General features: G+C 59.0%; 1 protein-coding gene across 2 annotated transcripts; it reads right to left on the reverse strand.

Annotated features, from left to right (window-relative positions):
• Positions 1–1,037: 1,037 nt before the first annotated feature.
• On the reverse strand, positions 1,038–17,672 carry NLRC3 (NLR family CARD domain containing 3). Of its 2 annotated transcripts, XM_058849717.1 has the most exons (19): positions 17,186–17,672; positions 11,493–11,638; positions 10,860–11,038; positions 8,166–9,909; positions 7,500–7,586; positions 6,840–6,923; positions 6,511–6,594; positions 5,960–6,043; positions 5,769–5,852; positions 5,313–5,396; positions 4,530–4,613; positions 4,056–4,139; positions 3,871–3,954; positions 3,566–3,649; positions 2,964–3,047; positions 2,773–2,856; positions 2,538–2,621; positions 2,260–2,343; positions 1,038–1,834 (listed from the first exon to the last, which is right to left on the reverse strand). In XM_058849717.1, exons 2-19 carry the CDS (start codon positions 11,516–11,518, stop codon positions 1,744–1,746), a joined length of 3,219 nt encoding a protein of 1,072 aa, XP_058705700.1. In that variant the 5' UTR covers positions 11,519–11,638; positions 17,186–17,672; the 3' UTR covers positions 1,038–1,743. The 2 variants fall into 2 exon arrangements, with proteins under 2 accessions (XP_058705700.1, XP_058705699.1); XM_058849716.1 differs by lacking the exon at positions 17,186–17,672 and having other exon boundaries at positions 11,493–11,724.
• Positions 17,673–17,760: the final 88 nt, after the last annotated feature.

The raw sequence follows: 17,760 nt of genomic DNA on the forward strand, positions 1-17,760 counted from the left end.
AATCAAGGGCTTGTCTGCACAAAGAGCAGCACCAGGTGGACTGAAGGAGGGGAATTAAAACTGGACAAGTCTCCAGGGACACCCCAGAGCCCTTCCAGGGCCTAAAGGGGCTCCAGGAGAGCTGCAGAGGGACTTGGGACAAGGGATGGAGGGACAGGACACAGGGAATGGCTTCCACTGCCAGAGGGCAGGGATGGATGGGATATTGGGAAGGAATTGTTCCCTGGGAGGGTGGGCAGGCCCTGGCACAGGGTGCCCAGAGAAGCTGTGGCTGCCCCTGGATCCCTGGAAGTGTCCAAGGCCAGGCTGGACAGGGCTTGGAGGAACAGTGGAAGGTGTCACTGCCCACGGCAGCAGGGGGGAATGGGATGGGCTTTGAGGATCCTTCCAACCCAACCCATTCTGTGATGATCTGACCCCCGAGACCAGGCCCAGTCTCCCAGTGTGGGCTGCAGTTGCAGTCAGTTTTCCGTGTCCTGTACTGAAGGCCCAGATGGAAAAGTGACTCCATACGTGGTGTGCACAGAGCCAGAGCCTCTCTCCCCAGGCAGCAGTGCCACCCAGCCTCCAGCACAGCCAGCAGCCATTTGGCAAGGCCACTGCTGCTGGTGCAGGGGCTTGTGCCAGGAGCAGCAGCAGCAGCAGCCCCCTGTGCCACTGAACTGAGCTTTCAGTTCAAATGTCCTGCAGTGCAAGAGCAAGGCTGCACCAGGCGTCTTCTCATCCAAGAACTAATTTATTCCCGAGTATTTACATCTGCAGAGCTCAGCCCAGTGTTTGTGGGATCAGCCCCCAGCTCCCTGCAGCAGCCACTGGCTGCCCTGAGTGTGGCAGCGTGTCCTGGCTGGGCTGGGGACAGGGGACAGTGGCTTCAGGGGGCTCTGGGGGTTCACAGGGTCACCTCAAACCTGGCACCTCTGGAGAGTCACTGGCTCTGCCACACACACCGAGGTACCACCTTTGCACTCCCAGTCTAAAGGTGACCTGCTAGGGACAGACCTTGCAGCTGGGACATCCCAAAGTCACAGAACACAGGTGACAGCAGCAGCAGGAGATCCAAGAGCTCTGTCCTGAAGCTGAGAGGCGGAATTTTGAGCTGAGGCAGTCCTGGTGTAGCACCAAGATGTGCTGGGGACAGCCCAGCCTCGGGCAGTGCAGTTCCTCTTACATTCACCCTCCTACTCCTCCATTTTCCTGAGGACTCTTTATTTTCCAAGGTCTTTCTAGACAGTTCCACTCCTATGCCTTGGGTTACCTCACTCTTGCACAGAGAACAGCTCTACCAAACACTTCAGGTGTGTCAGCCAGGACCTGCCAGTGCCCAGGGTCACAGCACCACACCCCGAGCAAGGCAGCAGCAAATCTCGTGTCCATCTGGGATTTCAAGGGGAGCCAGGGGTGACAAAGCACCAGGGAGATCACAGGAGGAGTTGCTGCCACCAGCAGATAAATCATCCACAAAATCGAGGTCTGGCATGTGGAATCTGCCCCTCCTCACTCCTTTTTGCATTTCCCCCATTTCATCAGGACCTGGATGAGCACAGACACGGATATAACACATCCCTCAGCTTTCAGCATTGACCCTCCCACGCTCCTGACCCAACACCCTCAGTCCTGGGCCATGCCAGGAGCTCAGGAGCTTTCCTTGCCCCAGTTCTCATCCCTGAGATGGGCACCAAGGAGCTCCCTGCAGTCAGCAGGGCACAGGGACCCCCAGGCCCCCCTCGCTGCAGCCAGGACCCCTCACACGTCCACGACGCAGTCGGGCGAGTTTGTCCGGATGGTGTCCGAGATCACCTTGGCTCCCGACTGCCCAATGCGATTCCCCTGCAGGCTGGGAGCAAAGACAGGAGCTCAGGCTGGGGCGTGAGGCAGGGCAGGGTCCTTGCTGGGGACAGGAGATGCTGCCCAGCTTCACCCCAGCATCACCTGTGCCAGGACCCTGCTCAAGGGCACTTTGGGAACCCTGGGGCAGCCAAGGGAGGAGCTGGAGACAGCCCCGGACAGCTGGAGGGGCTGAGCCACCTCTCCCCTGGAACGTTTTGGTGTGTATCTGTCTCTTGAGGTGGTTTTTGGCCCAGAGGCATCCCTGGAGAGGCACTGAGGGGTCTGGAGCTGTGTGGGAGTGGTGGCTGTCACACTGGGAGGAGCACAGGACGCCCCTGCCTTGTGGGGCAGCCAGGAATGGGCAGTGCTGGCAGTGAGGAAGGTTCTGGATGGTTCCCATGGTCTCCCCCACCCACTGCAGCAGCCACTTACTTGACATAGGTGAGGCCGTGGTTGCCCTTCAGGGCTGTGGCGATGCAGATGGCTCCGTCCATGCCCAGGGAGTTTTCCTGCAGGCTGTGGGAGGCAGGAGGGTCAGACAGCACCAGCCAGGGACACACGGCCACCAGGAGGGAATGCATGGGTTGGGCACTGGGAAAAGCCACCTGCTCGGGGTTTGCCCTTCTGAGAACCATTGGCTTGGCCACCCCATCGCTCCTCCCTATGTCTGGAAAGGACAGGGAATGTTCCTGGCTCAGTGGGATACTCACTTGAGCCAGCGGAGGCTGCGGTTCACCTTCAGCGCGTTGGCCACGGCCTTGGCCCCCGCCAGGCCCAGGGAGTTTCCCCGCAGGCTGCAAAGAAAGGCAGGGGTGAGGAAGCAGGGCCAGCTCTGAGATCACCCTGCGAGGGCAGGAGCAGTGCTGAGCCAAGGGCCAGGCTCTCAGATGCCCCAGGGATCAGTGGCACAGCCGTGGGCACTTGGTGGCCCCACGGAGCTCTTACTCCAGGATCTGCAGGCTCTTGTTGACCATCAAGGCTTCTGCCAGGGCTTGGGCACCGGCCGCACCAACTGAAGCCACTTGCAGGCTGCAAGGGAACAGGGACCCTTCAGCTCTGTCCTGAGGTGGCCATGGGGTGTTAATTAGGATAATTAGGCTGTGGCACCAGGGTCCTGCTGCAGCCTGGGTACTCACTGGAGATCTGCCAGGGTGGTGTTGACCTTGAGTGCAGCGGACAGGGCGGCCATTCCCTCGTCTCCGATGGCGTTCTCCTGCAGGCTGGGACAGAAGTGTTGTGTGTGCCCATGGCCTGGGAATCAGGAGCAGGGACAGGGCAGCCAGGACAGGGCCCAGCATTCCCAAATGGCTTGGGAGAGCTCCTGGGCCACAAGGCACTCAGAGCATCCCCAGCCAGGGACATGCAATGGGGACACAGCCAGGGACATGCAATGGGGACACAGGAGATTTCCAGGGCCTAAAGGGGCTCCAGGAGAGCTGCAGAGGGACAAGGGTTTGCAGGGTTTGCAGGGAATGGTTTCCACTGCCAGAGGGCAGGGATGGATGGGATATTGGGAAGGAATTGTTCCCTGGGAGGGTGGGCAGGCCCTGGCACAGGGTGCCCAGAGAAGCTGTGGCTGTCCCTGGATCCCTGCAAGTGTCCAAGGCCAGGCTGGATGGGGCTTGGAGCAGCCTGGGATGGTGGAAGGTGTCTCTGGCCATGGCAGGGGTGGCACTGGACAAGCTTTAAGGGCCCTTCCAGTAGTGCCCAGCACCCATCCACCCATATCCCCACTTACTCGAGGCTGGCCAGGCTGCTGTTGGACTGTAGTGCTTGTGCCAGGGCCGTGGCTGCTTTGGCCTGGATGAAGTTCCACTGCAAGCTGCAAACAGGAGAAAATGAGAGGTGAAGCCTTGGACTGTGAGCGTGCCCTGACCCATCCAGGCTCCACATCCATCTGCACCCAGGATGTCACAGCACCCCTCCCATGGAGTGACCCAGGGGTGACACTGTCCCAGCCCGGAGGGGCTGAGGGCCAGAAGTGTCCCTGGCCATGTCCATGAAAAGGGCTTCAAACCCAGCCAGGCCCAGGGGGAAACTCACTGGAGGGACGTGAGTGCCCGGTTCTCTTTGATGGCCGAGGCGATGGCCTTGCCCCCGTCATCGTACAGCAGGTTGGCTGCCAAGCTGGGGGGACAGAGGAGTCAAGTGACATGTGAAAAGCTGGGGACAGCTCCAGGGGGGCACCATGAGGGTCTGGCTGCCCTCCTGGGGCCCGTGGCACTCACTCCAGCTTCCTGAGGGTGCTGTTGCTCCGCAGGGCGCGGGCGATGGCGGGACCGCCCTCCTTGCTGATGGAGTTCTCCCGGAGGCTGGGGAAAGACACGGGGCTGGGCTGGATCAGCTGCTCCCCCACTGCCCCCTCCTGCTCTGGGGCTGAGGCCATGGATTGAGGAGAGCAGCTCGTCTGAGACCACCCCCAGCAGCTCCTGCAGCTCCGTTCCCTGTGTTTCCTGTGGGCTCCATCAGGGCTTTTTGCCAGCCTCCCATCCCTGCTGCCATCCAAGGCTGAATGAATATTGTCCCAAAGGGAGAAAGATAAAGACAGAGAGAAGTTCCTCACAGCTGGAGGAGGGAGCAAAGCTGCTTTCAGCACCTCAGAGCACTTGTGGACACAACCAGACACAAGCCCAGGCTGCTGGAAAGCTCCCAGGTCCCAGCAGCAGCTTTTGGCCAGGGTGGCTGGAGGGACTGTCACTTACTTGAGGCTGAGGAGTCCCTTGTTGGAGCAGAGAGCTGCTGTCAGCGCTGTGACCCCTGTGCTGCTGATGGAGTTGCTCTGGAGACTGAGACAAACGGGGAGGGTGTGAGGATGGGCCAGTCCTGGCATCACAGGGTCATGTTTGGGGTGGAAGGTGCCCCTTTCACTGAGGAAAGGGAACAGGGGCAGGAAGGAGCAGCACTGGAGCATCAGGGGGGCTCAGCCATTCCTGCTGACCTCGGCAGCACCAGCCCAGCAAGCAGAGGGGACAGGGTCTGCCAGCACTTTGGGACAGCCTTGTCCCCACCTGTCACCAAGGCTGCTGCCTCAGCTGGACATGTGGCTCCCCTGGGTTTGGGATCCTTGTCACAGGGACAGAACCAGGGCATAGCCACTCATCACCAGGAGCCATCAGCCCTTGTCTCCAGGTGCTGTTCCCATGGGGAATGAAGGTTGCACCATTCCAGCCTGACTCTGCCAGGCCCCATTACCTCCCTCCTTAGCAAATTCCCGACACTTTTGAGAGAGAGAACATCCAAAGCTACTGATTTCCTCCAAGCCAGAATAAAAAGTCATCACTGGGTTTTAGGATTAATTCTGTCAGTGCCCCTTGGTGCAGGCAGGGCCAGCCTGGCTGCTGCTGGAGCTGCCTCAATGTGTTCCAGCCTGCACATCCAGGGAATGTGGAGTGGGACAGACACGGGGAGGAGCTGAGGGCTTGAGGGGTGGCAGATTTTGCTGGAAGGAGGAGGCTGGGCTCTGTTGTCAAGGAGGGGGAACTTACTCAAGGCTTTGCAGGCTGTGGTTCACCCTCAGAGCTTCGGCCAAGGCGATGGAGCCGTTGTCTCCCACTGAGTTGCTCGAGAGTCTGAGACAGAAGAGGAAGTTTGGAACTGGCAGCAAGGGATTCACCTCCCCCAGGCTCTTCCTGCTGCAGCAACGAGCATGAACTCGCTGCCACCTCATTCCCCACCTACGTACACCTCTGTTCTCGTGCCTGGTTTGAACTGGAATAGCTTTTAATGTTTCCCCAGCCCTGCTGCAGAGGGATCTGCCAGAGGGGAAATGGCTTCTCCTTTCTTTATGTGGCTCCCTGCATCCCTGGAGATACAGACAGCATCTCCAAACCTCCAAACCCTCCTGCCTGCCACATGCTCCTGCCCCTTTCCTGCCATTCCTGCCCACAGATCTCAGGATTTGTGGTGTTGGCACGGCCATCCCTCCACCTCATGGTGCTCACATCAGCTCCCTCAGGCTGCGGTTCTGCTTCAGCGCCTCCGCGATTTCCCGGGCGCCCTGGGCTCCGATGGCGTTTTTCTGCAGGCTGCAAGGGTGAGCAAGGCACCTGTGAATGGCAGGTGCCACATCCCCATCGGTGGCACTGCAGCCTGCTGGGGGCTGCAGGGGGGACACCACGTCCAGGTCACTCACTGCAGGGTCTCCAGCCGGTGGTTGGTCAGCAGGGCCTCGGCCAGGAAGGTGGCCCCCTGCTCCTTGATGGAGTTGTGCTGGAGGCTGTGGGAGACAGGAGTGAAGCCATGTGTGGATGCTTCCAGGGGCTGCAAGGCAGTGCTCACCTGCCCTGGGGTTTGCTTGCCCTTGTCCCTGGTTTGAGAAAGGGGTCTGACCCCCAGGCATCCCTGACCAGGAGTGTCCTTCCCTCCTCTCCCGTGGGATATTCCTTCTTCCATGAAACAGCACCCTGAGAGCTCCCATGCACAGAAGGACCTCAACCTGAACCTCAACCCCACCCCACTGAAGCCAAGAGGCAGGAGAATCCCAGCTCTGTGGCCCAGGGCAGTCCCTGGGTCTGTGCCAGCTGCACTGGTGTTCACTGCCCAGCACTGACCCGGGGTTTGCCCAGGGTGTCCCCATGAGCTGGCCCTTGGAGCTTGGGAAAACCCCAGTGGGACAGAAGAGGGGTGGAAGGGAGCCTGCCCTGGGGATCTGCTCCAGGAGGTGCTCCAGAAGTTGAGACTTACTTCAGGGAGAGCAGGATTTGGTTTTTTTTCAGGACATCAGCCAGGGCTTTTGCTCCGGTGGGGCCGATGGAGTTGCTCCGCAGGCTGGGGCGGGACAGGCAGGAAAGCCAAGGTTAACAAAGCCGGACTGGCACAGGCTCAGTTTAATCCAGATGCCTCCACATGGCACTGCTGAGGTGGGACATCAGGCCAGCAGCTTGTGGTGGTGGCTTTAGGGGCTGGAGACCCTCCCCAAGTCAGGCCGGGTGGGATCCAGCCCTGCCGTGGCCGGGGATGGTTCCCAGTGGGAATGTGTGTCCCACTGGAGCTGGGGAGGGGGGAACACTTACTCCAGCACCCTCAGGCTCCTGTTCACCAGCAGAGACCTGGCCAGAGCTTTGGCTCCCTTGTTGCTGATCTGATTTTCTGCCAAGCTGCGCAGGAAAAGGAAAATCTGGTGTTTTTCCAGGGGCTGGAATGTCCCAGGACACAGCTGGGATGGTGAGCAGAGAGGAGCTGTGGGGAGCACTCAGTTCATGGCACAACCAAAGTGATGGATGTTCTCCTGGGGTGGACACCAGGCAGGGACGTTTCTGGACATCAAATTAATTTGTGTCCTACAAAGGAGCTCAGATGGCAGCATGGGGAACTCTGTGCAGCCTTGGGGAAGAGCAGCAGGTGGGGAAAGTGGGAACCCATCTCTCTGGGATGAGGCATCTCCCTGCATGGGGGCCAGGAGCCTGTCCCCGGTCCCCTCCCTGCTCCATGCGGAGCCTCGAGTGTCCAGCACTCTGCTGTGACCTTGGGAAGTGGTTTGTTGGGATAACCCATGGATTTATTGACAATTTTTTAGGAACAGTGAGGAGGCAGCAGGGAGGGGATTGTGTGGGGCTGTTCTTGTCATCAGGCACCCTGGGGAGCCAGTGGGAGAGACATTCCTGGGGGAGCCTCACCCCGGCTTTGCGGTGCCCCCAGCTCCCCAGGACATCCCATCTGCCCTGGGCTCCCACCTGAGTCTCTGGATCTGGCAATCCTTCACACTCAGCACACTGCCCAGCAGCTCCATCACATCATCCTTAAACTGGTTATTGTCCAGCCTGCAGAAGACACAAGAGCAAGAGCAAGGGTTTGGAGAACAAAGTGGAGAAAGGAGGATCCCCCTGACATCTGCTTCTCCCAGGGGGAGAACTCAAGGACCAGCGGAGCTGACCCAGTGCCACCCCCAGGGTGGACAACAGCTGGTGGACCATTCTCTGCAGGTGGACAACATTTGGTGGACCCAGGTCTCCACTGACACCTGGGACTGTGAGTCACAGGGGAGAGAGAGCTCACTGCAGCCTCCAGTACTCAGAAAGGACTCACAACAGGGAACAGTTTAAACTAAAAGAGGAGAGATTTGGAGTTAGGATGAAAATCTTCCCTGGGAGGGTGGGCAGGCCCTGGCACAGGGTGCCCAGAGAAGCTGTGGCTGCCCCTGGATCCCTGGAAGTGCCCAAGGCCAGGTTGGACAGGGCTTGGAGCCACCTGGGATAGTGGAAGGTGTCCCTGCCCATAGCAGCAGGGGATGAGATTGGATGGGCTTTAAGGTCCCTTCCAACCCAAACCAATCTGTGATTCCACAGCCACAGCCTGGCATCTCTCCTCGCTTCTCCCGGTGCAATCCCACCAGGACTCACCTGAGGTTGTGGCAGAAGAGGAGCTGGGAGAGCAGGCTCTTACAGACATTGTAGGTGAGGCAGTTGGAGAGGTTTGTCTCCTCCAGGCAAACATCAGAGACCTGCAGGAGATAAGCCAGGGCAGAGCAGTTCATGGGGGTGAGCATCCCAGCCAAGCTCTCACTCCTCATGGCCTCCTCCACAGCCTTGGCGGTGTCCGTGTGCTGGATCTCGTGCAGGCAGCGCACGGCGTTGACGGCGCGCGAGGAGACGGCGTGCTCGGCGCTCAGGCAGCCCTGCAGGATGCCGATGGCCTGGCTCCTGAGCCCGCCGTGCTCATCCTTCACCAGCAGCCACCCTGAGAGCAGCTCGTTCACCTGCGGGGACAGGAGCCCCGAGAGGAAGCGGATGAAGATGTCCAGCTGCCTGTCCTCGGCCTGCAGCGCCCGCTGAACGGCGCTCCTGAAGTGGCTGAGGAAGCCCAGCCTGGGCCAGGACACGCCGCTCTCCGTGAAGAGGTCGAAGAAGGCCCGCTTGGCCGCCGTGTAGTAATAAAGAGCTGCCAGGAACTCCTGGATGGATAAGTGGGAGAAGCAGTAGGCTGTGGAGGCCTGCATGTCCTCCTTGAGCAGGAGGCGGGTGGAGAGGCTGCTGTGCAGCAGGGACAGGTCGATGCCGTAGGCCTTCATGTCCTGCTCGTAGAACACGTGTTTCCTCCGCAGCAGCCCGCAGAAGGCCAGCCTGCCCAGGCTGCCCACCAGCTTCTTGCTGGTGTTCACAGCCTGCTCAATCCTGAGGGTTTCTCGTGGCTTTTCCAGCCAGTCACCGCTCAGAGCCATTTTAAAATAATAGGAGTAGATTTCTGACAGGGTCCTGGGGACCACGGTCGCTTCTCGGGATCGGTCGCTGCTGCGTTTCAGGAAATAAGCGATTGAGGAGCCAGAAATCCAGCAAAAACTAGGAATGGTGCACAGGACGTGTAGTGACCTGTTAGCCCTGATGTGCTGCAGGACTTGGCTGGACAGATCTCTGTTGCCCAGGAACATCTGGTCCAAGAAGTCCTTCATCTCTGCAGCCCCAAACCCTCGGATTTCCGTCATCCGATCCACCAGCCCGCTGGGAATCTGCCCGGCCGCCGCCGGCCGCGACGTGACCCACACGGAGGCCTCCTGCAGGAGGTTACCCCTGATAATGTTGGTGATCAGGCTGTCCACTTGGATCTCCTTCTTGGGATCGGTGCAAACCACTGCGTTGGAAAAATCCAAGGGGGTTTTGAACTCATCCAGGCCGTCGAGGATGAGCAGGGTCCGGGCGGCTCCGGCCGAGATGGGGCCGGGCTCGGTGGTGTGAGGGCGGGCCGAGCACAGCAGGCGCTCGGCAGAGAGCTTCTCGTAGGTGTTGAGCTCCCGGAAGGTGAGGGGCAGCACGAACATGGTGTCCCTGCTGATCTCCCCCTTTGCCCAGCTGCAGACAAACAGCTTCACCAGCGTGCTCTTGCCAATCCCGGCCACGCCGATGGTGACGGAGATCCGAGGGGGGATGCTGACTTTGGAGAGAGGCAGGAACAGCTTCTCCAGGGGGATGCTCTGGGATGTGTTTGGCAGGCCTTTGGTGATTTCCACCTGCAGGATGTCGTGCTCCTTCTGCTGGATGTCGGTCAGGCCTTCCACCAGCAGCAGGTTGGTGAGGCGCTGCAGGGCTCCTGTCTCCAGGCCATTCCCACAGGAGCTCTGGAGGCTCTCCAGGTGCTTCTGCACCACGGGTTCTGCACAGACACATGAAACAGCTGTGAGGAGGAACCACAAAGGCAGATGACAGAAGCTGCTTCACTTTTCTGCCATGCCCATGCAGAGGGAAACCTCCTGGAGCCCTTAATCCTGGTGGGAAGGTGCATGGCAGGGCTCAGAGGGCACCAGTGGGCCTAAAGAGCCCTGATCAGCCTCACAGTCATTCAGGAGCCCATTTAAGCTCAGCCCTGGGCCTTCAGCCTCAGCTAAAGCTGTTTTGAGCTAGATCAATCCTGGATCTCATTGCCTGGTGGCCACTGGTCTGTGTCTGAACCTGCTTGTGCTTGCTGGGCCTGATCCTGACCTCTCGACTGTCTTCCCAACTTGACTCCATTCCTGCCTCATTGCCATGGACTCTCTGATGACCTGGACTCTTGGCTGAACCTGGTGGCCACCTCTGGAGCTGTCCTGCTCTCCTGGCTCAGGTACCACAGCAGAATGAAACCCTCCAGGGATAATGGTGTGAGAGACTCAGAGCCAACACCAGCCGAGGCTGGAGCCTCCCAGCCAGGAGGGAAATCAGGGAAACCTCTCCTGGCAAGAGGATTGCAGAGACAGCCTGGAGCTGGGGCAGCCAGCAGCAGCAGATGGGGTCAGGGTCAGCTGTCCTATTCCTGTCCCCAGCCTGGAGCTGGGACTGGTGTGATCTGGACATTGAGGATGTTAAAAACTCCTCAGGCTGCCCAGAGAGGTGTGCAGAGGGGCCTGGAGGAAGGTCCCTCAGACCTGGCAGAGAGCCCTTGTCACCCCCAGCTCTGTGCACACCTCAGGGTGCTCCAGCAAGCACCAGGCCACCCCTGCAGCCCCCCAGGCTGGGTTCCCCACACAGACACCGGTGTGGGGGCAGAGCTGTGGGCTGGAGGTGTCCATGAAGCTCTGCAGGGACAGGGAGGTGTGGCTGTCCCTGCCAGCTGGGACATGAGCTCACCTGCTGGGGCAGGGGGCTCACTGCCTGCACCTGGGCAGCCCCCTGGGCCCTCAGGAGCTCCAGCCTGTGCAGAGGGAAGGTGATGTCCTCCAGCCTGTGCAGAGGGAAGGTGATGTCCTCCAGGAGCTGTGGGGAGATGGATCTCACCAGGTGCCAGCGGTACTGGTTGATGCAGGCCCCTGTGGGACAGGACAGAGGGACAGAGGGACAGAGGGACAGGTGGGTCCTGGAGCAGCCCTGGGAATGAGGGGTGACAGGGAAAGGCAGCAGTGCAGAGCTGCCTCTGACTCTGAAGGTAGCAGGGGTGAGCTCCAGCCTCCAGTGCCCTGTCCAAGCCCTCCATGTGATGATGCCATCCCAAAGCCCTGGCAGGAGGCTTTGTTAGGTCAGGGCAGCACCTACTGAAACTGGAGCCAGAGACTGAAGAACAGAACCATGAAATGGGATTTTCTCCTGGAATCCAAACCCACACCAAGCAAAAACTCTGAGCAAGATAATTTCTCTCCAGAGACAGCCATTCCCCCGGTGCCAGTACAGCACTGCCTGCATCTGCTCGCACCTCCCTGCCCCACCTCATCCCATTTCTGACTCCAGAGCTCCCCAAGGTGACAGATCTGCCCAGCCACCCCTCACCTTCCATCAGAGGCCTCCTGTGACATGGGCGGTCCCGGGGCGAGCAGAGCTGTGGTGGCAGCAGCAGGGTCCCATGGGCCACCCTGTGTGTCCCTGGCCAGCTCACAGTACCAGCCAGGGCTCCTCAGCCCCTGTCCATGGCCCTGCTGGAGGAGGAGAAGCATCAGGAAGCATCAAGAGGCATCAGGAAGCATCAGGAAGCATCAGGAGGCATCAGGAAGCATCAGGAGCAGTGTGGGAGGCAGCTCTGAGCTGTTGTGGTGCTGGGTGTGGTTGAGGCAGGGGTTCATTGCTCAGCTTTTGGCTGAGTCCCCCTCACTGCAGGTCCAGACCTCAAGTGCCACACACTTGGTGCCTTCCCCACCACCACGTGCACCTTCCCCAAGCAGAGGTGCATGAGCTGCCCTGGCAATGCCCCTGAGCCACCTGGGGAGAGCCTGAGGGTCACCCCGGTCACCAGGGCTGGGAACTGCTCGAACCTTCTTCTTCCCTGTGTTGTGCAGGAAGCTGTGGGGCAGCAGGCAGTGATGAAGGGCCTGCTTTGGTTTCAAACCCACCTTGCCCCCGTCCAGAGCCTCTGTCAGGGCTTGCTGAGCAGGGCCAGCACCACATCCTGTTGCAGAGCTCTGAGGATGCTCTGAATCATCACCCAGAGAAGGAGAATCTACCTGCCCCCTCCCCCTCAGCTGCTGCCAAACCACACCGAGGGTTTGGTGTTTATTTTTAAGAAGTGAATCTGCTCAGAGTCCTGTTGTTCTCAAGCAGAGGCAGAGAGGGAAATGTCTCCGTGCCTGAGAGCGCTCCCAGCTCCACCTGTGTTAGAGGCACAGCGCTGTGGCCTCTCCACCAGCCCCAAAGTCATCTCCAGCCATGTCCAGCTGGGAACTCCTGAGCCCCAGGGGGTAGCTGGCCACAGGAGCAATGCACACACAGTGTTGCAGTGTCCTGGCATCTTTCCTCCCCTCCACCTGGCCTACAGGATGCTCTGGATCCAGGTGAACCCCTCCATGCTGGTCAGAGGCTCTGGGGGGTCCCTGCCCACAGCCAGCCTTGCCTTTGTCAAACCCAGCCCTGAGGGGGCCTTGGGCACTGTGGGGGCTTTGGTGCAGCCTCAGGGACAGGTACAGGTACCACTCTTTGATCAAACCTCTCCTAGGGACAAAGCACAGATGTAGCTGGGCCAGGAAAACCTGGCGGAGTTTCTGATCCATGGTGTGAGGCCAAGGAGTTTGGAACCTCTCCTGCTCATCCTCTCTCCCAGGGATCCATGCTGGGGTTATTTCTCCCCCCAGAAGCACAAGAGTGCGGAAGGTGGAGGGACCTGACGCTGTCCCCAGGGCTGAGTCCCTCCCAGGCCACAGCAGACACGGGTGACACGTCCCACAGAGTGGGGTGACAGAAGGTGCTGGGTGACAAAGCCCCACCTGCCCAGGGGGTTCCTGACAAGCCCCAGTGGGGCTGGGAGGTGCTGCTGGAGCAGGGTCTGAGCCCAGTGCCTTTCCCTGCAGGATGGAAGGCTGGGCTCTGACCCCCACGGGCAGTGCTGGTGATCCCACAGCAAAGCCCTGGCAGCAGCAGCTCTTCCTCATCACCCCCCAGGCAGCGGCCTGCTCAATGAAGAGAGCATCAATTAAAGCAGCTCAGTGAGCAATTCACAGCAAAATGTTCACCTTTTGATGTCTTCTTGTCTCTAACTGGCCTGGAAAGTTCATTTAAGCCTTTGCAGTCTCCAGGTCTGTCTCTGATCTGTGCAAGCCAGAGCACAGCCAGAATGAAAAGGGGTTTTGCTGCTTGCAGCGCTGCTCCCTGCAGCCCTTCCTCTGAAACATGACCCTTTGATGGGGGAAACCTGCTCCAGCACCAGGGAATGTTTGCTGCTGTCCTCTGGTGCTCCTCCAAAAACCAGCAGCCATGGGCCAGCTCGTGCAGAGGCATCTCAGTGGGAGGATGAAGCAGAAGAAATAATGCAAGGGCTGGGTTTTTTTTTTCTGGTTCCAGTAGTTTTGGGTGCAGCTCTAGCACCACATGGGGCTGGAGGGAGTTACCTGTCTGAAGGGTAAGGGCCAGCCAAATCCAAGCTCCATAACCCCTACAGAGATCCAGGTGGGTCCAGGATGGGACCCAGCTCATTCCAAGGCCGTGAGTCCTGCCCGAGGTGTCCATCCTGCACATCCTGGGTGTGCAGCTCTGCCTGGCCACGATCCAGCAGTGTCCCACTGGCAGCCAGAGGAGCAGGGATGCAGCTTTGTGTCTGCCCTGCCCTGCCTGTGTCCCCAGGAAAATTGGGATAAGGGGCTGGAGGCTGCCCAGCCAAACTGGGGAAAGGCACCTGCAAGCCCCAGGCAGGGAAATGGGATTTTTCTTGCCGAGAACTTGGCGTTAACACTTTTTTTTTTTTTTGCTTAGTGTGGTTCAAAGGTCGAGCCCAGGAGAAAATCCTCTTTTCTAAGGATGTTTAGACAACACTGATGTGTTCTTCCAGCAGATCCAATCCCACCATCCCTACATCCCACCCCATCCTGTCCCTGCCCAAAACCTGTGCTGGGAGCCACAAGCACTGTGCTGGAAGGTGCCCACCTCGGGCACAGCCAATCCTCTCCCAAACAGCTGCTGTGGCTTTCACTGTGTCCATCCTGTTCCAGGGTTCAGACTCCTGACACCAGAGAACACCAGAGGAGCTGGAAACAGCTGCTCCTGCTCATCTCTGGCTCTAATTCTGTTCACTCCTGGAAGCCTGACATGGCCAGAGCAGCATGCAGGGAGCCTGGGATGAAGGGACACTCCTGAGGTGGCCACAGCATGAAGATGGAGACAAAGGGCATTTCCTGCCTCCCAGGTGTTCCTCCTGCCCCACACAGATCCATCACCCTGTGCCTTAGGAATGTGCTGAGGACCTGGGACCGTGCCAGGCCAGGAGCTGTCCCACAGCACCAGGACTGCAGCAGGTGACACCCAGAGCTTGGAAATGTGTGTTTGTCCCCCTGCAGGGGCTCGTGGGGAGATTCACCAGCAGCAGGGGGTGGTTGGCAGCTCCAGTGGGATTTCCCAGCTCACAGAGCCCTGGGGACACAACTGGGCTGGGGATGGGCCGAGGGTGCCAAGGTCAGACGGGCACCAAAGAGCTCCTGGATGGCTGCAGGCACCCACAGATGGAAAACATCCAAAAATGGACTGATCTACAAAATTTACATAAGGTTAAAAGCTTTTTATACGAGCTAAAAATTGCCCCATCACACAGCACCTGCAGGAGGTTCCCACTCCAGCCCAGCTCCACGTCCCAAACACGCAGGAAACCTCAGCCTGGCCATCTCCCTGTCCATGTGCCACCACCCTGGGGCTCCTCCGGGCAGCCCCAAAGCTCTTTTTATTCCCCAAAGCTCTGAGCTGGGGCTGAGGGAGCGCCGGGAGCTGCTGGAGTCCCTTCACCCGCTCACCTTGGGCTCTTTATGGTTATTTCTCCTGACCTGATCCCACCTCGGAGGTCAGAGAGCCGCCTGGAAGTGAAAACATTTCCCAACACCTCCAGCTGTGCCCCCTCAGCTGAGCGAATCCCGAAGCCAGGATGCAGGCTGCCACCTTTTGGCAGAACCGAAGAGATTTCACATCGTTCATTTCTGCTAATTAAACCATGCCATAAAATACCTTCTCCATTATTACTCAATTATGACACTTGCAGACTGGCAAGTAACTCAGTTATCTAAGTTTACATATGATTTATATTTTTTTTTTAATTTAATGCCAACAAAATTTATTTCCAAATGTATTTTATGTCAAATTTAATCTCTTCCAGGTTTGAGTTTTGATTTTTTTTGTTTCCTTGAACCCCAACCCCGATAACAGGGCCCAGACACAGCAGGGGTTAAAGAGGAGGTGAGGGGCCATGAAGAGCCCCTGGGCTGGATGGCAGCAGTGCCAATCCCAAATCTCACCAGAAAAAAAAGGACAAATGGATCTATGGGTGATTCCAACCAGCTAAAAATGAAACTGATTTTGGAGATGAGGTCCCTGGCAGGGCACTGCCGCACCTCACAAGCTGCAGAATGGTGGCTGATGCATTTCCTGAGCTCCGAGGATGCTTTACCACAGATGTGCAAACAGCTGATTGAAAAGCAGATCAGCAAACAGCTCCTGCCCTTCCCAGCCACGGCACCTCAGGATATCGGCAGGAAAATGGAGCAGGAGCTGCTGCCAGCCCGTCTCTGTCACAGCCCCAGCCCCAGGGATGCTGATGGATGTGGTACCGCCCCAGAGACCTCTGGGTTTGGTCAGAACAACCTTCCTGAGCTTCCCAAAGAGCAGCTGCAAGTTCTCCAGAAATAAATTCTTGTGCAACAAGAACATCCCGAGTGGGAGGTGTCCCCGGGCTGCCAGCGGTGCCGTTCTGGTTTTGGAGAACTCTTCCAGGTGCTGGCCAAAGCCTGGGTGACTGGGATACCCCAGGGGTGACAGCAGCCAGCCTGTGCTCCAGCAGTCCCACATTTATGGGCTACACAGTGCCCAGAAGTGCCTAAATAGCAGCAGGATTATGTCTGGTGCCCTGGGGCAGCCCAGGGTGCCCTGGCTCTGTGCCCAGCCAGGTGCAGGGCTGAGCTCCAGCCCCCGACCTGCTCCTGTGACACCCCAGGCCCTGCCCCACTCCCTGACCGTGCCACAGGTGAGTGTGTCACAAATCTCTCCCATTTCTATTGGTGGTACTTCTTGGAGTTTGTTTTGGATGCTCTGGAAGTTAATTAGTTCAGCAATGACTAATTAAGGGGAGGGGGGAAGCTGCTGCACGAGGCTTTGGGCAGGCAGGACAGCCTGGCTGGGGCTGCCTTCATGCCCTGGCAGGCAGAGCAGGCAAGGGGACAGAATCTGTGACATGTGCCAGGTCAGCTCTGCCATGCTGTGCCATGCCATGCTGTACCATGCCATGCCATGCTGTGCCATGCCATGCTGTACCATGCCATGCCATGCTGTGCCATGCCATGCTGTGCTATGCTGTGCCATGCTGTGCCATGCCGTGCTGTCCATGCTGTCCATGCTGTCCATGCTGTCCATGCTGTGCCATGCTGTGCCATGCTGTGCCATGCTGTGCCATGTTGTGCCATGCTATGCCGTGCCATGCTGTGCTGTGCCATGCTGTGCTGTGCCATGCTGTGCCATGCCATGCTGTGCCATGCTGTGCCATGCCATGCTGTGCCGTGCCATGCTGTGCCATGCCATGCTGTGCCATGCCATGCTGTGCCATGCTGTGCCGTGCCATGCCATGCTGTGCCGTGCTGTGCCATGCTGTGCCATGCTATGCTGTGCCATGCTGTGCCATGCCATGCTGTGCTATGCTGTGCCATGCTGTGCCATGCTGTGCCATGCTGTGCTGTGCCATGCTGTGCCATGCCATGCCGTGCTGTGCCATGCTGTGCCATGCTGTGCCATGCTGTGCTGTGCCATGCCATGCTGTGCCATGCTGTGCCATGCTGTGCCATGCTGTGCTATGCTGTGCCATGCTGTGCCATGCCATGCTGTGCCATGCTGTGCCATGCTGTGCTATGCTGTGCCATGCTGTGCCATACCAGGGCCCTGTGCCCTGCAGCTCCCGGCCCAGTGACTCCATTCCACATCACAGCACCAGCTCTGCCGCCCTGTCCCCAGGTGGGACAGCCAAGTGACACCTCGCGTTCTCCCCAAGCCCCCCAAGCCCCCCGGTTCCCTACCTTGGCCCCGTGCCGCCTTGCCCGGCTCGCTGTGTGAGCAGAGGATGGGTGAGGGCATCCTGGAGGATGCAGCCCCTCCGTGTCCCGCTCAGCTCCGTGTCCCCAGGGCTTTGTTTCCTCCTCCAGGGATGTTCAGGTGCGAGGTGGAAGCCACCCTTCCCCCCGGTGTCCCCCGCAGCCGATGGGACCCGGGCCGGGGCGATGCTCGGGGCAGCACCTGCGGGAGGTGGGTCCGGCTTCCCCCGCCGCTTCCAGCCCGGTGCTTTTTGTCTCTTTTTCGTTCGCTTCTCGCCCCTTCCTGCCCTGGGTCTCGCTGATCTTCCTTCCTGTCGGCGTGGGGCTGCTGACTGCACACCGGGGTGAGAGATCCGCCGAAAGCCGGCAGCCACAGCCGGGGCCGCTGGGATGCTCAGTGCTCGGACACTTCCCGGGCTGCCTTCTCCCAAAAGCCACAAAACCGCCCCAACAACATCCAGACTGCTGCGAGTTCACTTGGAGCAAAACCGTGAGCTCACCCCGGCCTGGAAAAGCCGAGGGGTTTTGTTACACAAGCCCCTCACAGGCCAGGAACGCTG

The sequence above is a fragment of the Poecile atricapillus genome, chromosome 14, assembly GCF_030490865.1.
Source record: "Poecile atricapillus isolate bPoeAtr1 chromosome 14, bPoeAtr1.hap1, whole genome shotgun sequence".
Taxonomy (NCBI): Eukaryota; Metazoa; Chordata; class Aves; order Passeriformes; family Paridae; genus Poecile; species Poecile atricapillus.

Excerpts from the sequence above, each read along its gene's own strand:
- NLRC3 (XM_058849716.1), bottom strand. The coding sequence starts at position 11,656 with ATGCTTCTCCTCCTCCAGCAGGGCCATGGACAGGGGCTGAGGAGCCCT. Across the intron at positions 6,044-6,510 it reads CAAATCCTGCTCTCCCTGAA|CCTCCAGCACAACTCCATCA; the intron begins GTAAGTCTCAAC and ends TGTCTCCCACAG. Across the intron at positions 2,622-2,772 it reads AAGAGCCTGCAGATCCTGGA|CCTGCGGGGAAACTCCCTGG; the intron begins GTAAGAGCTCCG and ends CTTTCTTTGCAG.